Raw genomic sequence first — 19,655 nt, 5'->3', positions numbered from 1 at the left:
ATGGACAAAGAATGAAAAGTTGCTGTTTTAGTTTGGAGGACAGGTGTCTGCTGAGAAAGGCAGGAGCTTCTCTTTGAAATGGAGAATGTAAACCCCCTCCTTCCAAATTATTATCATTTTGAAATCAAGGGGTTAAAAATATGGGAATTAGGAATAACAGTTCTTTAGTAGGGAAATTAAAATAGAAATACAGCACTACAAAGAACAAACCCCAAACCCTGACACAGTCAGAGTACAGCCTGACACCCGTCAGGCAGGGTGTTGGCAGCAGTCCCATCCCATGGTGGCTGCATCCTCCTGCAGTGACAGATGTGGCTCAGCTGGAGCAGTGCTCCTGTACAAGGTGCAGTTTCCCTCCGGAGCTCCAGTGGGGATGTGGAGAAATCCGGTTTTCCTCTGGAGTCCAGTGGAGAAAGGGGCTCCCTTAGTGTCACAAACCTCTGTTTTTATCTTGGTAAGAAATGTTGGGCTCTTCCCCCTGGCTGGAGCATCTCCCAATGGGATGCAGTAATTTTATCAGTGCCACAGTGGGACTCAATGGCCATGAGCAGAAAATGACTGGCTGGAGGAAGGATGGGTTGTGAAAAGATAAAGAACACTGCCCCAGCTGGTTTATAAACCATGGCCATGAACAGGAGATATCCCATGGAGATAAAGAACACTGCCCCAGCTGGTTTATAAACCATGGCCATGAACAGGAGATATCCCATGAGATAAAGAACACTGCCCCAGCTGGTTTCAATGGATGCCCATTAGCAGAACATCTCCCACAGAGATCAGGATCACTGCCCCACCCTCAGCAGATGGTGATAGAACAGAAACCTTTGATCACACCCTGTATTGTAACATGCGGCTTATAATCGTGAAATTACTGTACACAGATCTTGGATTTATTGGTTTGCACTGCCTTTCACTAGTGGTGGCAGCAGGGAGTGCCCAGCCTGTCCTGCCCAAACTCTGGCCAAGCCCTGCCCAAACCCTGCCCAGTCCCTGTCCTGTCCCTGCAGGGTGTGGGATGCAGCTGGCCCAGCTGTGGTGGGATCCCCCAGCTCCCAGCACATTCCCAGGGGCACAGGGATGTCCTGAGGGACAGTCTGTACTCAGAGATGATTAATGATGCTGTGCCTGAGTGCTGGGCTGCAGGAACCCAGCCAAAGTGGATTTGCACCTAAGCCGATCTCCTCATCCTCACACGCAAGAGCGCGGCCACCAAAGCCAGCTCTGAGCGCCAGCGGCGTCACCAGCCCAGTAAGCACCAGTGTGAGGGGCCAGTGTCACCAGCAGCACTGCCAGTGTCCCCTCCCAGCCCCACACCCTCCTCTGCACCCTTGGAACACCCCTGGAATCGCTGAGTTTCAGTTTGGTGACATGGCAGGCTGGGAGAGCTGGGAATGTTCCCTGGAGAGGAGAAGGATCCAGGAGAGCTGAGGGCACCTGCAGGGGCTCCAGGAGAGCTGGAGAGGGGCTGGGGACAGGGATGGAGGGACAGGACACAGGGAATGGCTTCACTGCCAGAGGGCAGGGATGGGTGGGATGTTGGGAATTGGGAATTCCAGGCTGGGCTGGAATTGCCAGAGCAGCTGTGGCTGCCCCTGGATCCCTGGAATGTCCAAGGCCAGGTTGGACATTGGGACAGTGGGAGGGGTCCCTGCCATGGCAGGGGTGGCACTGGAGGATCTTTCAGGTGCCATCCAACCCAAACCATTCCAGGGCTCTGTGCTGGAGTTTCCTGTAGCAGTGAATGGGGAGGCTGAGCAGAGACTCACCAGGGGCTGCAGCTTTGTCCCAAGGCACAGCTCCAATCCCTCTCCCTGGGACAGGGAAAGGCTGGAGCTGGCCTGCAGGGTTACCCTGCAGATCAGAGAAAGGTTCCTCCCTCCCCCAGAGGTGCTGGCACTGCCCAGGCTCCCCAGGAACAACCCTGAAGCTGTCAGAGCTCCAGCAGTGCTGGGACCCCAGAGGTGCCAGGCTGGGGGCTCTGAGCAGCAGCAGCAGAGCTGGGGTGAACCCTGAGGGCCAGGCCAGCCCTGCTCCCTGCCCCACTCACCCTCTCCTCGCGGCCCTGCGCCAGGATGAGCACGATGCGGCCGTGGCGCCGGCGGCCGGTGCGGCCCATGCGCTGCACCAGGCGCACGGGGCTGCGCTGCGCGTCGAAGCACACGATCAGATCCACCTCGCCGATGTCCAGCCCCTCCTCGCCCACGCACGTGGACACCAGAGTGTTGTAGCCCCCCTCCCGGAACCGCCTCACCACCTGTGGGGACAGCGGGGGGGCAGTGAGAGCAGAGCTGGGAGAAATCATCTGCACCCTGACATAGCTCATCTGTATCCTAAACATCTGATCTGCACCCTGAACATCTGATCTGCACCCTGAAATAGCTCATCTGTATCCTAAACATCTGATCTGTACCCTAAAGGAACTGATCTGTATCCTAAACATCTGATCTGCACCCTGAAATAGCTCATCTGTGCCCTAAACATCTGATCTATACCCTGAAATAGCTCATCTGTACCCTAAACATCTGATCTGTACCCTAAAGGAACTGATCTGCACCCTGAAATAGCTCATTTGCACCCTGAAATAGCTCATCTGTACCCTGAAACATCTGATCAGTACCCTAAAGGAACTGATCTGTACCCTAAACATCTGATCTGTGCCCTAAACATCAGATCTGCACCCTGAAATAGCTGATCTGTCCCTAAAGTATCTGATCTGTGCCCTAAACATTGGATCTGGACCCTAAAACATCTCATCTGTACCCTGAAATAGCTGATCTGTACCCTAAAGGAACTGATCTGTATCCTAAAGGAACTGATCTGTGCCCTAAAGGAACTGATCTGTACCCTAAAGTATCTCATCTGTACCCTAAACATCTGATCTGTACCCTAAACATCTGATCTCTACTCTAAAATATCTGATCTGTACCCTAAAAGAACTGATCCATACCCTAAAACATCTGATCTATATCCCAAAACATCTGACCCATACCCTAAAACATCTGGCCCATACCCTAAACCAACAAAATTCTGTCTTTCTAAACCTCCCAGCTGGTACCTTGTGAACAAACACCAGCCCCCAGTGTGAGCATCAGCATTTCAACTCCTTCCAATAAAGGGACAAAAGCAGTGTTGGGAAGGATGGGAGTTTGACAGGAAGGTCTCACAGAGAGATTTTGAATGTAGATTCTGAAAAAGGAATAGAAATGAAACAAGTTCTGATAGAGAAGGAAAGAATTGCTGAGCCAGTCCTACTGGATAACTAGAAAGCAAAGGGTGAGTGAGTTGGAAGGGTTTTATGGCTCAGGATAAATCCACCTCAGACAGGAGATGTTTGTACCAAACAAAAAGATTTCACAGACAAACAAGAAAAGCAATGTTTCAAGTAGAAAAAAGGATTTTCCACTGAAGAAAAGTGCTGGGCTGGGCTCTGCTCAGGCAGACCCGTGAACTGCTGTCCCATCTGCATTCCACGAACATCCCACACCCTCATTTCAGCTCTACAAGCACACCTCATTCTGCCTCCTTGTAAAACTCATCCTCACAGCTTAGCAGTTGAGTATTTCAGGGGTTGTCTTTTATTTTAGCTTTGCTAGATCAGAATTTTATCTGTTTTACTAAATCTTATCTTTCCTACCTGGATTAAAAAAAAAATCCCACAGCATGTATTCACACATTCTCATTTCAGATGTTTGACATTGAAATCTAGCAGTTGTTAACATCATGTAAATATATTGATATTATTGATCTATTATTGGTCTTAGATCTTATAAGATATAAGAAAGAGCTGGTGGTGTTCCAGGTATGGGTGATGGCTTTGGGCATTAATTCCCTCCCTTTCCATCTCAAATGTAGGGATTTTATAGCAGAGGCAAAAGGAGGGAGGGAGGTTGAGAGGACAGGAAATTCTGAATGGGAAAGGGAAACAAGGAGTGAATTGTATTAAGATCTTTAGATCTTATTGATGTCAATCCATTGAACTCATTGATCTGTTTTGTTCAGTGGGTGCAGTTTTGGGTTCTGCACAGGGATTCACCAGCACATAAAGCTCAGCCCCTGTCCCCAGTCCATACTGCTGGAGTTAATGCAGTTATCACTAACTGCTCCCCAGGCCCTGTGCTCACCTCCAGCTGCTCCCTCTGGGTGAAGCCCTTGCTGCCCTTCCCCGAGGAGTGTCCCACGAAGGTCATGGCGCGCACGGCCGGGCGCAGCCGCGCCAGCATCTCGGTGATCTCCTGCACGCTGTCCCGGAACGACGAGAAGATCATCACCCTCGTGTCCCCAGCTGAGCCTGGGGCTGCACCTGCTGCAGGACAAAGGGCAGGCTTTGAGAGAATTACCAGCAAAAAGGGCAAGTTACACGTTCACATCTCACTTAATGGGGAGAGAAAATGGATAGAAAATGTTCCAAGATCCACTCCTTGAAAAATTCCTCTTTGGATCAAAGCAGGCTCTGATTCTGGAGAAGGTGAGAATGAGAATGTCTTTATGTGAGGCACGGTACTAAAGTCACTTTGAACAGCTGGGCTTGGATGGGAAGTGTTTTGGAATGAAGTTCATGATGCTGTTATCTCTGGTTCTCCAGTTTAGGACCCTCAGAACAGCAAAACCAGAATCCCAGACTGGTTTGGGCTGGGAGGGACCTCAAATCCCACCCATCCCACCCTGACACGGCAGGGACACCTCCCACTGTCCCAGGCTGCTCCAAACCCAGTGTCCAACCTGGTCTTGGGCACTGCCAGGGATCCAGGGGGCAATTCCAGCCCAGCCAGGAATTCCCAATTCCTGGGAATTCCAGGGATCCAGGGGCAGCCACAGCTTCCCTGGGCAATGAATGCAACAGGAAGGGCTGCTGCTGTTCCAGGGATGGCTGATGACTTTGGGCATGAATTCCCTCCCTTTCCATCAAACGTAGGGATTTTAAAGTGGAGGCAAAAGCAGGGAGGGAGGTTGGGAGGACAGAAAGAACTCTGAATGGGAAGGGGAAGAAAGGAGTTAATTGTATTAAATGCATTGGGACTTATCCTAAAGTTACAAACACAGAACTGGGAAATAAAGCTGCCCACTAGAAAGCATCAGTCATTCTAAAGGTTTGCTGACATCACTGCATCCAAGAGAAAAAAAAACAACACAAAAAAAGGAGGGAAGGGCATGTCAGAAATTATCAAACTTCACAAAGATCCAAACAGGCAAGATAAAAAGTGAACAAGATGCAAAACAAATGTTGTTATTACTCATGTAATCATTCCAAAGGCTTGAACCAAGAAGCTGAAACATTCCAAAACCAAAGAGATCTGAATGATGTCCTCATCAAGGTGAAAAAGAATGAGAGACAGGGGAATGTAACTGAAGGGTTTGAACTTCAAATTGGTGTCTCAGAGTTGTTAATTCTTATCCTCAGGCTGGATATCAGAACTTTCATCCTTAAGGTCCTTAAATGTGTTCATGGAACTCTGCAGGAGGGACTGGCAGCAAAACTGGGACAGGACCAGCAGCAAATGTGGCAGCCCCAGGAATGAGTTCCCTACCCCTGATTTACTCAGCTGTTAGAGCAGCTTATATCAAATTAATAATGAGAATTTACAGGAAGTTTTATCTTACAGAAATCTTAGTGAAGTTCTTCTGGAGGGGAAGAACAAAGAACCAAAGCAATAAAGGAGGAAATCCATCAGGAGGAGATTCCTTGTTTCCATTCCCAGGTTTGCCTCTGAGTTGTTGGTACTCACCAGAACATCTCTGTTTCCAGGATTTGAAGTGCTCTACTACAATTTCCTCCAATTTCTTTAATTTTGGATGGCTGTAGACAAATTCCTTTTTCTTTCCCATTGCTGGAAAGGAAATAATGAAACATGCAGATAAACCTGCAGCATGCAGGAAGGTTCAGTGAAATTCATTCCCTCCCACTGTAATTATCTGAGTCAGACCCAAATCCTGATATTGGTTCTAAACAAAACAATAAATTGCTGAAAGAATAACATTTATTAAACTCAGTTTTTGAGAAAGTGCTGTTACTTTTGTTAGAGTCACACTGGAAAAGACTTGCAGTGAAACAGTTTTGATTTAACCTTCATTTTAGAGCAAATTAAAAATTTAAAACATAGAAAACTTGATTGAAAGTAGCTAAAACCACTGAGGGAAGAGAGAGAGGGAGGGGGAGACAGAATATTGGGAATTCCATCTGGAATGAAGAGCAGCAGCCAGTGCAGCACAATTCTAAACAGCAATATTGTGTCCCTAGGAGGGGAATCCTGACCTGTGGTGCTCTTGCAAGCACCTCCATTGTCAGGAGCCACAGCAGTGTCTGAGAACATGTCCTGGAGCTGCAGGTAGAGCTTCATGAAGTCCTCACTGCGCCCCAGCTCGTTCTTGGTGCGGGACAAACCTTGGGAGAGAGTGGGAACAGCTCAGGATTCCACTTGTGATAACTGATAAAAGATTTGTGTTAATCACAGGAGTGCTGGGGTTTGTATAAACCAGAACACAAAGGTCTGAAGTGACACTTGATGGAGGAAAAATGTGATTCATAATTCTGTTTAAATCCCCCTGTTATTAATATTATTAATATTATTAATTATTATTAATTATTATTATGTTCCTAAATAATTGTATCTACTGCCAGTCTGTAACATCAGACTTTCCAATAGCCTGATTGATTTTGCAAGCTCAGACTTCCTGCCTTTGTTTATCAATGCTGCCCATCTACAAACAGCAGAACTTCCCAATTTCTGGTTTTATCTGCCCAGACCAGATGGTATCTGTGGGACTGACTCCCAGAGACTTCACACGGATGTTTATTTGACCACCACTGCTCACCTGGCAAAATTATAACAGCAAGAAAACAAAAATTATTGATTATAACAAGAGACCATGCTGTAAGAAGCTGCAAACCAAGATTGGAGCAAGGAGTGGGCAGTGACCCCTCACACCTCCCCAGCACTGTTTGCTCTGTCTGTATAAAATAAAGCAATCCAAATTTTGCTAAAATTGAGACTTTTGTTTCTCAATTATAACACACTGGCTCTCCCAAAGTGCCTCTAACACAAGAGGAACAAAGCACCAAGTCCATCTGCACCCCTCCTTCTTCGAGGTGTTTTGTGCCAAACCAGCCCCAGAGGCTGGAAAATGCCAGGAGCAGATGGAGCTGCCAGGAAGCTGCTCCTGGGGATGGCCCTGGGGATGTTCCTGGGGATGCTCCTGGGGATGCTCCTGGGGATGCTCAGCTTTGGATCCATCCATGATTTACCTCACAGGGATATGAACAAGGAGCAGAGTGGAAATGCTCACCTTTGGATCCATCCATGATTCCCCACAGGTAGCTGAACAAGGAGCAGAGTGGGGATGCCCCTGGGGATGCTCACCTTTGGATCCATCCATGATTCCCCACAGGTAGATGAACAAGGAGCAGAGTGGGGATGCTCACCTTTGGATCCATCCATGATTCCCCACAGGTAGCTGAACAAGGAGCAGACTGGGGATACCAGGAAGCTGCCCCTGGGGATGCTCACCTTTGGATCCATCCATGATTCCCCACAGGTACATGAACAAGGAGCAGAGTGGAAATGCCCCTGATGCTCACCTTTGGATCCATCCATGATTCCCCACAGGTAGCTGAACAAGGAGCGGGTTCCCATCTGCAGCAGCAGCTCGTACCCGTGGTACAGACTGATGCAAAGGGCAAAGTCTCCTTCTATGATGCCTTGATGGATTCCCTGGGGGAGAAGAGCAGACTCAGGCTGGATTAGGATGTGGCTGAGGAGCAGGAATGCCACTGCAATTCCTGCCCTAAGCCAGAGTGACACCTGAGGAGCAGAGCAAAGCCCCAGGTGATGCTCAGGGAGCAGTTTGGCCATCAGAGCCCTCACTCAGTGAAGCCAATCCTCCAAAATACCCCTGTTATCTGCCAAAATCAGCTCATCAGCCCTCAGACTGACAGCTGGACCATCAGCATTTGGGAGAGCCAGGCATTTCTGGCACATCCACCCAGGCCATGGAATTAAGTCAGGAAAGTTGCCTTGCTTGCAGTGAAGATTTCCCACTGCTCTTTTTGAGACACACTGACTTTTTACATTTTCTTTAAGTTTATAAAATTTGACCATTCCATGAGGATCTACCAAAAAACAGGAGCAGGAATATACATTTGAGGGAAAAAGGGAAACTTGGCTGTCAGTGATTACAATGCAAGTTCTCAAAGCAATTTATTTTAAATGGAGATCTTGATCTTTTCTTTATCTCTTCTATACTGGCATCCAGAAACATGGAACAATTAGGAATATTTTATAGAGTTCATAAATTATCTTAAAGATCCTTTCTATCCCAAACCATGCTGTGATTCTCTGATATTTTATTCCATGGCTAAAGACAGAAATCTACTTAAAACGTCTCCGGAAATAATGTAACAATGGATTATTCCTATTTATTCCCTATTCAATAGCATGAAATAAATAAAGAACTTACTGCATGTTGTGCAGAGGGGTTCTTCCTGTACTGATCCCTTGCCAGGATGATCTGGTACTTGGTCAGGCTGGGAATATCCCTCCTGGATAAAACTCCCACATTAATCAGGCGCCCAGCAAACGCTTCCAGCACCTGCAACCAAAAGCCAGCACAGGTGAGGGGGGGCTGAGCCCTTTGAAATTTGATTTTTATAGATCCTACACAACAGAACATGAGCAGCTCATTGGTTTCATTTGAGACACAGGATTTTTAAAAGTGAGCTGTGCTGAATTCTGAGGGTTTGTTACTGTACTAGGTGCTCTGCCCCAGTGGAAGGTTCTCCATAATCAGGATGGTTTTAGGTTAATTCCCCAAAATTCCTGCCAGAGTGCTTGGACAGGGCTCTCAGGCACAGGGTGGGATTGTGGGGGTCAGGAGTTGGACTCCATGATCCTTGGAGACCCTTCCCACACCCTCCTGCCCCAGGATAACCCTGGATCCATCCAGGAAGCAAAGGGAAACTCCCTGGGAGCTGGGATGGGCCAGCAGGGAGGGAGAGCAGTGGGATGGACAGGCAGGGACAGGGGCTGCAGCTCCCTCACTGCTCACTCTCCAGTGGCATTTGGACATTTGGAGCAGGGGCTGCAGTTCCCTCACTGCTCACTCTCCAGTGGCATTTGGACATTTGGAGCAGGGGCTGCAGCTCCCTCACTGCTCACTCTCCAGTGCCATTTGGAGCAGGGGCTGCAGCTCCCTCACTGCTCACTCTCCAGTGGCATTTGGAGCAGGGGCTGCAGCTCCCTCACTGCTCCCTCTCCAGTGACATTTGGAGCAGGGGCTGCAGCTCCCTCACTGCTCACTCTCCAGTGACATTTGGACATTTGGAGCAGGGGCTGCAGCTCCCTCACTGCTCACTCTCCAGTGCCATTTGGAGCAGGGGCTGCAGCTCCCTCACTGCTCACTCTCCAGTGGCATTTGGAGCAGGGGCTGCAGTTCCCTCACTGCTCACTCTCCAGTGCCATTTGCAGCAGGGGCTGCAGCTCCCTCACTGCTCACTCTCCAGTGACATTCTGATGCCAGGAACACTTGGATTCACCTCAGGGAAGATTGAACTGGGTGAAGGAGTGGCCAGCATGGCCAGATGTGTGTGTGGAAGGATGGGAGGACACAGGAGCAGAGAGGAGCAGACACAGACACAGCAGTGTGTCCCCTCTGTGCAGAACCCCCCAAACACAGCTTGTTTTCAGCCACCACATGGACCTGCTTTCCACCCCAGTGCAGCAAGGACAATAACCTGCACTAATGCATCTTAATCCTGTTTTTCTTTTTGTTTCCCCAGCCTTAGGTGGTCAGGATTTTTCCACAGACTTAAGTTTGGCCTGAGCACTAACTCTGCCATAATTGCAGTAATCAGATTTGTCCACAAACACTGTTTACAACCTGTTGGCCCCCTTGGCCAAGGGCCCCAAAACATCCCAGGGCACAAGAGCAGCCTTCTCCAGAGCTTCTCCAGACACTTTTCCATGGCTGTTTCCATGCACTCTGTGTTTCCCCAGTTCTCCAGGCACCCCAGCAGCAGCACAGCTGCCCTGCCCTAAGAGGGCTCTAGTACAGCAGTGCTTAATCCCTTTAGTGTCCCTTCAGCCCACTGAAAAGCATCCAACTAAACCAATAAAGCCAGGCCTAAGTCAGGCTTCCAACACTGATCCAGCAGGCCTGGAGCTGCTGGGGAGGAAATGTCCTGGCAGGTAAACAAAGGCAGGTGTAGAACTCAACCTGTGTTTATTCCTGAGGAAGAACATTCCAGTTGTGACTCCAGGCACTGGGCTCCAGATCCTCTTAGGATGCACAAATATCTTAACAAGGACAAGCTGCTCGTGCCTGGCAGTGCAGGGACAGCTCAGCTTAACTCCTGTCTGCTTGCTTTGCTTATTCCTAGAGTTCAGTTTATAATTTAGTTTATAATATAATTTATAGGTTCTATTATCTTCTTGCTGTGTGTGCAGAACCTGTGTGGCATTAAAATGAAAACAGAATCACAGAATGGAAAGGTTTGGGTGGAAGGGACCTTAAATTCCACCCAGAGCCACCCCAGCCATGGCAGGGACCCCTCCCACTGTCCCAGTGTCCAACCTGGCTTTGGGCACTGCCAGGGATCCAGGGGCAGCCACAGCTGCTCTGGCAATTCCAGCCCATCCCCAGATTCCTTCCCAATATCTAAACTAAATCTAATCTAATATCTAAATAAGGAACAGAGTGGGAATGATTGCCATCATCAATGACAGCAGCATTAATCCCCCAGAGAATCAGAAATTCAAGGAGAAGTTTGGAAGCTGTGACAGCCCCAGCTGAGCTGGGGGAGCTGTGCTGGGGAATTTCCACCCTGCCCATCCATGGGCACAGGGCAGTGCAGCCAGCAGGATAAGCAGCTTACAGCAGATCAAGGGAAATCACAGACATGGAGCCAGGATTCTGAGAGCTGTGGGGGAATTGGGGCTGCTCCTCTTCCCTGGGAGGGGCTGGGCTGAATTGCCAGAGCAGCTGTGGCTGTCCCTGGAGCCCTGGCAGTGCCCAGGTTGGACACTGGGGCTGGAGGGGCAGTGGGAGGGGTCCCTGCTGTGGCACTGGCTGGGATTTAGGGTCTCTCCCAGCCCAAACCATTCCATGACATTCCCAGGCCTGGGGCAGCCCCTCCCTGTCCCTGGGCCAGCCCAGCTGTGGGCACAGGGCACCCAAGGGGCTCCAAGCCCTGCCCAGCTCTCCTGTACCCCCAGGGAGCTGGGTCACAGCCTCAGCTCCAGGGAAAGCAAGGCACAAAACTCCAGCCCCAGGCATTCCTTCTAATTAAGGCTCACGGATTAATTAAGCCAAATAAACCATTAACACCTCTAACACACAACAAGCAAACACCAACTGGAGGTTACAGCAGTGCCAGCAATTTCTGGAGGAAAGGGGTGGAGGGAAAGAAGAAATCAAATGTTGTTTTCTTAAAACAAAGCCAAAACCTGGGAAGGCTGAATGCACAAGGAATTAATTTCTTACATTGGTGAGAACAAGATAAAAATGCAGTTTAGTTTCAAGGGTTTAAAATTCAAAAGTTGGTGTTTTATCACAGAGTTTGTCACTGTTCTGTTGTTTTTCAATCCAATCTGTACCTGATGAGTCCCTTTAGAAGAACAGAGACAGAGACAGTCTGTGCCAGCTCACAGCACCAGGTATTTACCAAATAAACCATGAAGGAAGAACTCAGTGCTTTTTATTTGAATGGATACCACTGGAATAGCTCACTACCCTCCCATTAAACCCCAAACAGTTGGACATGAGCACACTTGAAATGCTGAACATCAAGCTTAGACTGTGTCTCAAGTAGTGAAAATGGAGTCAGGCTTTTCAAAAATGTTCCTCTTGAAAATAAATTAATGTTTTCATTAAAAAGTAATGGCCACTAAATCTGATATTTCAGCACTGGTTTATGATTTCCTACACTTATTGCAGAGCTTTTTTTTTCTAAAAAGCAATTTCTATTACCTGTACTTTTATGTTTCATCCCTTGACCTAGTTTCTAACATATAAGAAAATGATATTGTCCCTGTTTGCTCAATGTACACCCCTGTCTGATTTAATCACCCTCTGCAAAACAAACCTGGTGCTGTTATGAAAGACAGCAGGATCCAGTCACCTGGAGCTCAGAACTACCAGGGAACAATAAACACAACCTACTTAGGAGAGCCTCAGCAGCAGGCTCTGCTCCCTGATTACATTTATCTTGCCTCCATACCTTCGTTTTTAATTAAAAAGATAATACTTCTGGAAAAGTCCCCTCAGCCTTTCCAAAACACTCCAGTGTCGTGTTACCCAAACACAGCCACTGAATTAATTCCAATTAATTGCTCAGGAGCACTTGTGGCTTTCTCCAGCTGGTGAGTGGAGTTCAGAGCTGACAGATTTACAGGCAGCAGATAAAACACAACTGGCAGAGTGATCCCATCCTGCACTGAACCTGCCCAGAGCACAAAGCTCCCTCTGTTCTGAGCTATCTCCACGAGGAGCTCCTGGAGCCCTTGATGAGCTTAGAGCCTGTTCTTGGAGCTCTGACAGGAGCTGAGCACTTGTGTACAGGGCAAGGAGCTGCTCCTGTGCCAGCTACACCTCACTAAAAACTGCTCCTAATCTGTTTTCTGTTGGCACAATAAAAAACAAAGGCTCCAAACTAACGCCCTGACCTAATTATTTTAGTGCAGATTTGCAGGGGTTCTTTACCAAAGAAAAACACCCAGAAATAACATTTACAGTGGCTTTTCTTTCCCAGGGGAGAGGGAGGGGTGGCACAAACCTGCAGCCAAGCAGGCAGGAGCTCCACAAACAGGACCCCAAAGGTGCAGCCCCTCTCCAGGAGCTGCCAGGTGTCCCCAGCCTCCTCTGCCAGCCCTGCCTGGGTTTGACAGAGCTGCACCTTCCCCTGCCCTCCCAAACCCCCGGCACTGCTCAACAGAGAATCCAGGCTGGTTTGGGTTGGGAAGGACCTTAAATCCCACCCATCCCACCCCTACCATGGCAGGGACATGTCCCACTGCCCCAGGCTGCTCCAGCCTGGCCTTGGGCACTGCCAGGGATCCCTTCCCAAAGTGTTGGGGCTGAGCTGGAGTGCAGGAAAGGAGCCCAGGCAGTGCCAGTGGGGCACCAGCACAGCACACCCCAACCCACTGCTCCATCCTAAGGCATCCCCAAAGCAGGAGCAGGGCACAGCCAGGAGCAGGGCACAGCCAGGAACAGGGCACAGCAGGGAATGAGCAGGAGCAGGGAATGAGCAGGGGCAGGGGATGAGCAGGAGCAGGGCACAGCCAGGAGCAGGGAATGAGCAGGAGCAGGGAATGAGCAGGAGCAGGGAGTGACCAGGAGCAGGGAATGAGCAGGAGCAGGAATGAGCAGGAGCAGGGAATGAGCAGGAGCAGGGAATGAGCAGGAGCAGGGAATGAGCAGGAGCAGGAATGAGCAGGAGCAGGGAATGAGCAGGAGCAGGGAATGAGCAGGAGCAGGGAATGAGCAGGAGCAGGGCACAGCCAGGAGCAGGGCACAGCCAGGAACAGGGAGTGAGCAGGAGCAGGGAATGAGCAGGAGCAGGGAATGAGCAGGAGCAGGAATGAGCAGGAGCAGGGATGAGCAGGAGCAGGGAATGAGCAGGAGCAGGGAATGAGCAGGAGCAGGGAATGAGCAGGAGCAGGAATGAGCAGGAGCAGGGCACAGCCAGGAGCAGGAATGAGCAGGAACAGGAATGAGCAGGAACAGGGAGTGACCAGGAGCAGGGAATGAGCAGGAGCAGGGAATGAGCAGGAGCAGGGAGTGAGCAGGAGCAGGGAATGAGCAGGAGCAGGGAATGAGCAGGAGCAGGGCACAGCCAGGAGCAGGGCACAGCCAGGAACAGGGAGTGAGCAGGAGCAGGGAATGAGCAGGAGCAGGGAATGAGCAGGAGCAGGGATGAGCAGGAGCAGGGAATGAGCAGGAGCAGGAATGAGCAGGAACAGGGAATGAGCAGGAGCAGGGAGTGACCAGGAGCAGGGAATGAGCAGGAGCAGGGCACAGCCAGGAGCAGGAATGAGCAGGAACAGGAATGAGCAGGAACAGGGAGTGACCAGGAGCAGGGAATGAGCAGGAGCAGGGAATGAGCAGGAGCAGGGAATGAGCAGGAGCAGGGCACAGCCAGGAGCAGGAATGAGCAGGAGCAGGGAACGAGCAGGAACAGGGAGTGAGCAGGAGCAGGGCACAGCCAGGAGCAGGAATGGCCAGGAACAGGGAATGAGCAGGAGCAGGGATGAGCAGGAGCAGGGAATGGCCAGGAGCAGGGCACAGCCAGGAGCAGGGCACAGCCAGGAGCAGGAATGGCCAGGAACAGGGAATGAGCAGGAGCAGGGAATGAGCAGGAGCAGGGAATGAGCAGGAGCAGGGAATGAGCAGGAGCAGGGAATGAGCAGGAGCAGGGAATGAGCAGGAGCAGGAATGAGCAGGAACAGGGAATGAGCAGGAGCAGGGAATGAGCAGGAACAGGGAATGAGCAGGAGCAGGGAGTGACCAGGGAAGGAGAGAGGATGAGCCAGAGCACTCCCTGCTTGGTTTCAGCACTGCTAGAAATAACTATATTTAACTATTATTGTTATTCTATTTATTTTTATTTAATTTATATTATATTTACATTATATTATTATAATTTATTATTGATTAGCTTTTGCTGTTATATATTGACATTTACAAATTATTTTGATATAGTACAATTTGTAATCATTTTTAACTGCTTTTGATATAATCTAATTTGTCATTTTTGTGGCCAATACCCTAGTGCTGAGTAGTTTATGTATTTTAGTGATAAATATATTCTAGTTTAGGGTCTTGCAAAACATTGAAATAAATTTATTTGTGTATTAACTGTTACAGAGAAGTGAATGCTGTTATAACTGATTGACAATGGGAAATTCTGTGAAATAGATAATGGTGATTTAATGTACTTGTAGAATATCCTAGCTGAATACAACATGGAAAAGAAGCAGGACACCAAGAGAAAATTACTGACTCTCCTGTTATCAAAAAATGTCAGGCAAACAGAATAGAGCCTCAAGAAGGAATAAAATATATTGATTTTATCTACAGGAGGGCATGAAGACAAATCAAAGGTTAAAACCAAGCAGACAGAACATGCAAACTCACAGGAATGTCACAATATGTAAAATCATATGTATGTAACCCATGGTAAAGGTAAATCAGAAAGTTGTTTTAAGCTAAAGGTGTGCTGCTGGCAGTTTGCCAGCCCCCCTGTGCTGGATATTGTCCCTTTTGTTCCTCATCAAACATTTAAAATGTTCAAAGGGAACCTTGTTTCCCCCAGGAAGGTTTGGGCTCCCTGAGTGTCCCTGCAGCCACCATCCCCAAAATAACCCCCAGTGTGACACCTGAGTGTCCCTGCAGCCACCATCCCCAAAAATAACCCCCAGGAGAAGGAGCTGGGGAGGCTCTGCAGCTCTGACTGGCAATAATTTGAATTATTCTCTTGTTTGAGACTAACAAACTCTGAACCAGGCAGAAAAGTGCATTTTGTTCAAGGCTACTCCTGACATTTTCTCAGCTGGCCGCTGAAGGAAGGAAAGCAGCAGGCACACAGCAGGACAGGATGGATTTCAGCTGATCCTGCCACTCTCCAAATCCAATCCTGATCAGCCCAGTAATGATCTTGGCACCAAAGTGTTGGGATAAATTAATGTTAACTCATTGCCACCCTTCCCAATCTCCCAGGGATATGAGACACTGAAAATCCACTGCTCTTCCTGAAGCTGGGATCCATCCAAAAAATCCAATATTTTGTCTTTTGAGTTTTCTCCTGTTACAGCATTTTTCTTTTCCTACAGGTTATAAAACAAGATCTCCAGTTTTTACTTTTCAACTAATTTCACCAAGAACAATTTCAGTTTTTATTGAGAAATGTTAAGAAAGAAATGGCTTTTCTACATCATCTCACCACTCAGTGACTGTGAGATAAATGAGCATCCCACTAAGGATGGTTTGCATCTGGAATTTTTAAGGCTAAATATCATTTTTTCAGAGGCAGAACCTGCCAGGAAAGCACTGAGAACACAGCACTAACAAAACTGTGTTTTCTCAAGAGTGCCTGCTTATTAGCCAGCAGCCATACACAAAAATTAGCAAATCTAGTTTAAAAATTTTTAGTTAAAAAAGTTTAGTTAAAAAATTTAGCTTAAAAAATTAATTTGGGGGAAAAAATAAATACAACAAAACCCCAGCTTTTTTCACCTGCAGTAACAAGGAGCTCCTCTGTTGTCTGTCAGACACAGCCCATCACATCTTCAGTTCTCTATCAAATGCAGCAATTACCAAGCTCATCAGGAATCAAAGACAAATTAAATACACTCAGTAATTTGTACAGATGGGTTTTAAAAACAGGATTTTAAACTCTTCCCAGCCTCTTTCTCATAGTGGCATTTCTCACAAAAAGAGAAATTCAGCTGTGATTTTAAACTCTTTTTCTGCTGCTCAGTTTTTGTCTCTTCTCTCATCTCCAGCAAAGATGCTTAATACTTTGAAATAATTTACTTCAAGCAAATATTAATTCTCATAATTAATGCATAAGCAAAAGAGTTGGGACTGTTTCCACGGATTATTGATGCAGGATGGGCAGAAAAAGAACATCCCCACATTGCTGGGACAGGAATGGCAGCTCCTGAGAGAAATCTCCAGGAGGCAGGATGCCCTCCCTCGGCACTGAGAGCCAAAAGCCAGGGGAAAATTCCTTTTCTGCAGCAGTGGGGTGTGTGAGGTGGGGTTCCCCTGGGGCAGGGATGGGTTTGGGTTTACCTGGGGCAGGGATGGTTTATCTCAGGCAGGGATGGGTTACCTGGGGCAGGGATGGGTTACCTGGGGCAGGGATGGGTCCCCTGGGGCAGGGATGGGTTACCTGGGGCAGGGATGGGTTACCTGGGACAGGGATGGGTTACCTGGGGCAGGGATGGGTTACCTGGGGCAGGGATGGGTTACCTGGGACAGGGATGGGTTACCTGGGACAGGGCTGGGTTACCTGGGGCAGGGATGGGTTACCTGGGGTAGGGATGGGTTACCTGGGGCAGGGATGGGTTTATCTTGGCAGGGATGGGTTACCTGGGGCAGGGATGGGTTACCTGGGGCAGGGATGGGTTACCTGGGACAGGGATGGGTTACCTGGGGCAGGGATGGGTTACCTGGGGCAGGGATGGGTTACCTGGGGCAGGGATGGTTCAAATTGGGCAGGGATGGTTTATCTGGGGCAGGGATGGGTTACCTGGGGCAGGGATGGGTTACCTGGGGCAGGGATGGGTTACCTGGGACAGGGATGGGTTACCTGGGGCAGGGATGGGTTTATCTGAGGCATGGATGGGTTACCTGGGGCAGGGATGGGTTACCTGGGGCAGGGATGGGTTACCTGGGGCAGGGATGGGTTACATGGGGCAGGGATGGTTTATCTCAGACAGGGATGGGTTTATCTCAGGCAGGGATGGTTTATCTCAGACAGGGATGGGTTACCTGGGACAGGGCTGGTTCCCCCTGTGCCTCCCTGAGGGCTCAGCTGGCTCTGCAGGGAGATGTGGCAGTGCCAGCAATGCCCTGTGGTGCTGCTGGGGGCAGCTGCCCGTGAAATCAGATCAGCACCCACCCAGACACTGAAACAAGCAGCAGCTCCAGGCTTTGCCTCCCCAGAGAATTGCTGAGCCCAAACCCCCCTCAGTGAGCTGGCCTTCACTCCCTGCAGCCACTGCATCCCAAAAATCCCTCTCAGGACATTCCCACCGGCAGCTGCCCCTCTGTGAATTCCCCAGGAGCATTTCCCAGCAGGATTTGGGGCTGCCCTGCCAGGACTGGCACATCTCAGCTTCTGGGTTTGTTTTCACAGCCAGCTCAGCCCTTGGGGAGCCAAAGCTGAGCCTGGAGAAAGGGACTGCCCAGAAAAAAGTGAAAAAGGAAGGGGTAGGTTAAACATCACAACACTCACATCCCCAACCTCCAGCTTTCCCTGGAAGCATCAACAGGGAATTATTTTTCCTATTACTCCTATTTTCCTATTATATTCCCGTTATTCTAAACCCCTAAATGCCCCAAGATTCCCTTTCCTGCCCGCACAATAAGGGCCACAACAGCCACTTCATGTTAAATTTGGAATGACAGACAGCACAGACTCCACACAGACTCCAAATTCAAATCCAGATCCTGATTTAATTGCCATATCCACCCCACAGCAGGGCTGTTCATCTCCCTTGTTCACATCAAGGCTTGTCTCAGCAACTGCAAAATCACACAGCTGAAAACTTCCAAAGCTGGACTTCAGTAACAAAATATCCCAGAGTTTTTACACTCCTAGTATTTTGGAAAGACCTCAGAGATCCCCTAAATAAAATGAAAGATCTATCTCTAAAGTGTGGTTTGAAAGCAGCAAGATAAAGTCACAATAAAAAAGAGCTAGCAGGATGTGAAGAGTGGCAAGGAAAGCACCACCGAGAGAACAGCTGGGAGAGAGGAGAGGAGTGGGAAAATAGAACACAAACTGTGTAAATCCTGCACTGCTCGGTCCCTGCAGCACGGGGTGAAGGGAGGGAGCACCAGGAGCGGGCATGGCATCCATCCCTGGCTCTATCCATCCCCAGACCCATCCATCCCTGGAGCCATTCACATCCCCAGCTCTGTCCATCCCCAGTTCTATCCATCCCTGGACTCATCCATCCTCAGCTCTGTCCACCCCCGGCTCTGTCCATCCCCGGCTCGGTGCCGGGCAGGCAGAGGCGAGTCCTGCCGGCTCCCCCTCGATCCCTTCACCGTGCATCCATCTCTCCTCTCCCCTCCCCGAGCTCCCGGCTGCCCTGCGGGTCCTGCCCAGGCTCTCTCTCGGTCCCTTAACCGGGCATCCATCCCGGGTGTCCTGCCCGGAGCTGTGCGGGCAGAGGTGATCCCCTGTCCCCGAGTTCCTTGCCGGGCATCCATCTCTCCTGCCCGAGCTCCCGGGTGCCGTGCCTGGTGCTGAGCGGGTCCCCATCCCGGTCCCTTAACAGAGCATCCCTCCCTCCTGCCGGGTCCCCATCCCGGTCCCTTAACTGAGCATCATCCCTCCTGCTGGGTCCCCATCCCGGTCCCTTAACAGAGCATCCCTCCCTCCTGCCGTGTGCCCATCCCGGTCCCTTAACAGAGCATCCCTCCCTCCTGCTGGGTCCCCATCCCAGTCCCTTAACTGAGCATCCCTCCCTCCTGCCGGGTCCCCATCCCGGTCCCTTGACCGAGCATCCCTCCATCCCTCCTCCCCGGGTCTCCTGCCCAGGCATCCATCTCTCCTCCCCGAGCTCCCGGGTGCCCTGCCCGGCGCTGAGCGGGTCCCTCTCCCAGTCCCTTGACTGAACATCCCTCCATCCTGCCGGGTCCCCATCCCGCTCCCTTAGCAGAACATCCCTCCCTCCTGCCGGGTCCCCATCCCAGTTCCCTGACCGAACATCCCTCCCTCCTGCCGGGTCCCCATCCCGGTCCCTTAACAGAGCATCCCTCCCTCCTGCCGGGTCCCCATCCCGGTCCCTTAACAGGGCATCCCTCCCTCCTGCCGGGTCCCCATCCCGATCCCTTAACAGAGCATCCCTCCCTCCCTCCGCGGGTGCCGTGCCCGGGCTGGGCGGGTCCGTGCGGCTCCCCCGCCCCCGGTCCCTTGATAAGGCGGG

The 19,655-nt window shown here is 50.0% G+C and overlaps 1 protein-coding gene across 1 annotated transcript in view; it reads right to left on the bottom strand.

Moving 5' to 3' along the window:
- The window catches only part of FANCM (FA complementation group M), a 60,633-nt gene that overhangs the window by 25,127 nt on the left and 15,851 nt on the right, over positions 1-19,655 (bottom strand). The window contains exons 5-10 of the mRNA XM_033061667.2: positions 8,452-8,583; positions 7,574-7,706; positions 6,251-6,379; positions 5,724-5,825; positions 4,122-4,303; positions 2,048-2,254 (exon numbers count right to left, since the gene is read on the bottom strand). Of these exons, the coding sequence (XP_032917558.1) occupies positions 2,048-2,254; positions 4,122-4,303; positions 5,724-5,825; positions 6,251-6,379; positions 7,574-7,706; positions 8,452-8,583 (885 nt within the window). The remainder of the gene's footprint in view (positions 1-2,047; positions 2,255-4,121; positions 4,304-5,723; positions 5,826-6,250; positions 6,380-7,573; positions 7,707-8,451; positions 8,584-19,655) is intronic.

This window comes from Catharus ustulatus, chromosome 6, assembly GCF_009819885.2.
Source record: "Catharus ustulatus isolate bCatUst1 chromosome 6, bCatUst1.pri.v2, whole genome shotgun sequence".
Classification (NCBI taxonomy): Eukaryota; Metazoa; Chordata; class Aves; order Passeriformes; family Turdidae; genus Catharus; species Catharus ustulatus.
This window is presented reverse-complemented; position numbering and strand designations above follow the sequence as displayed.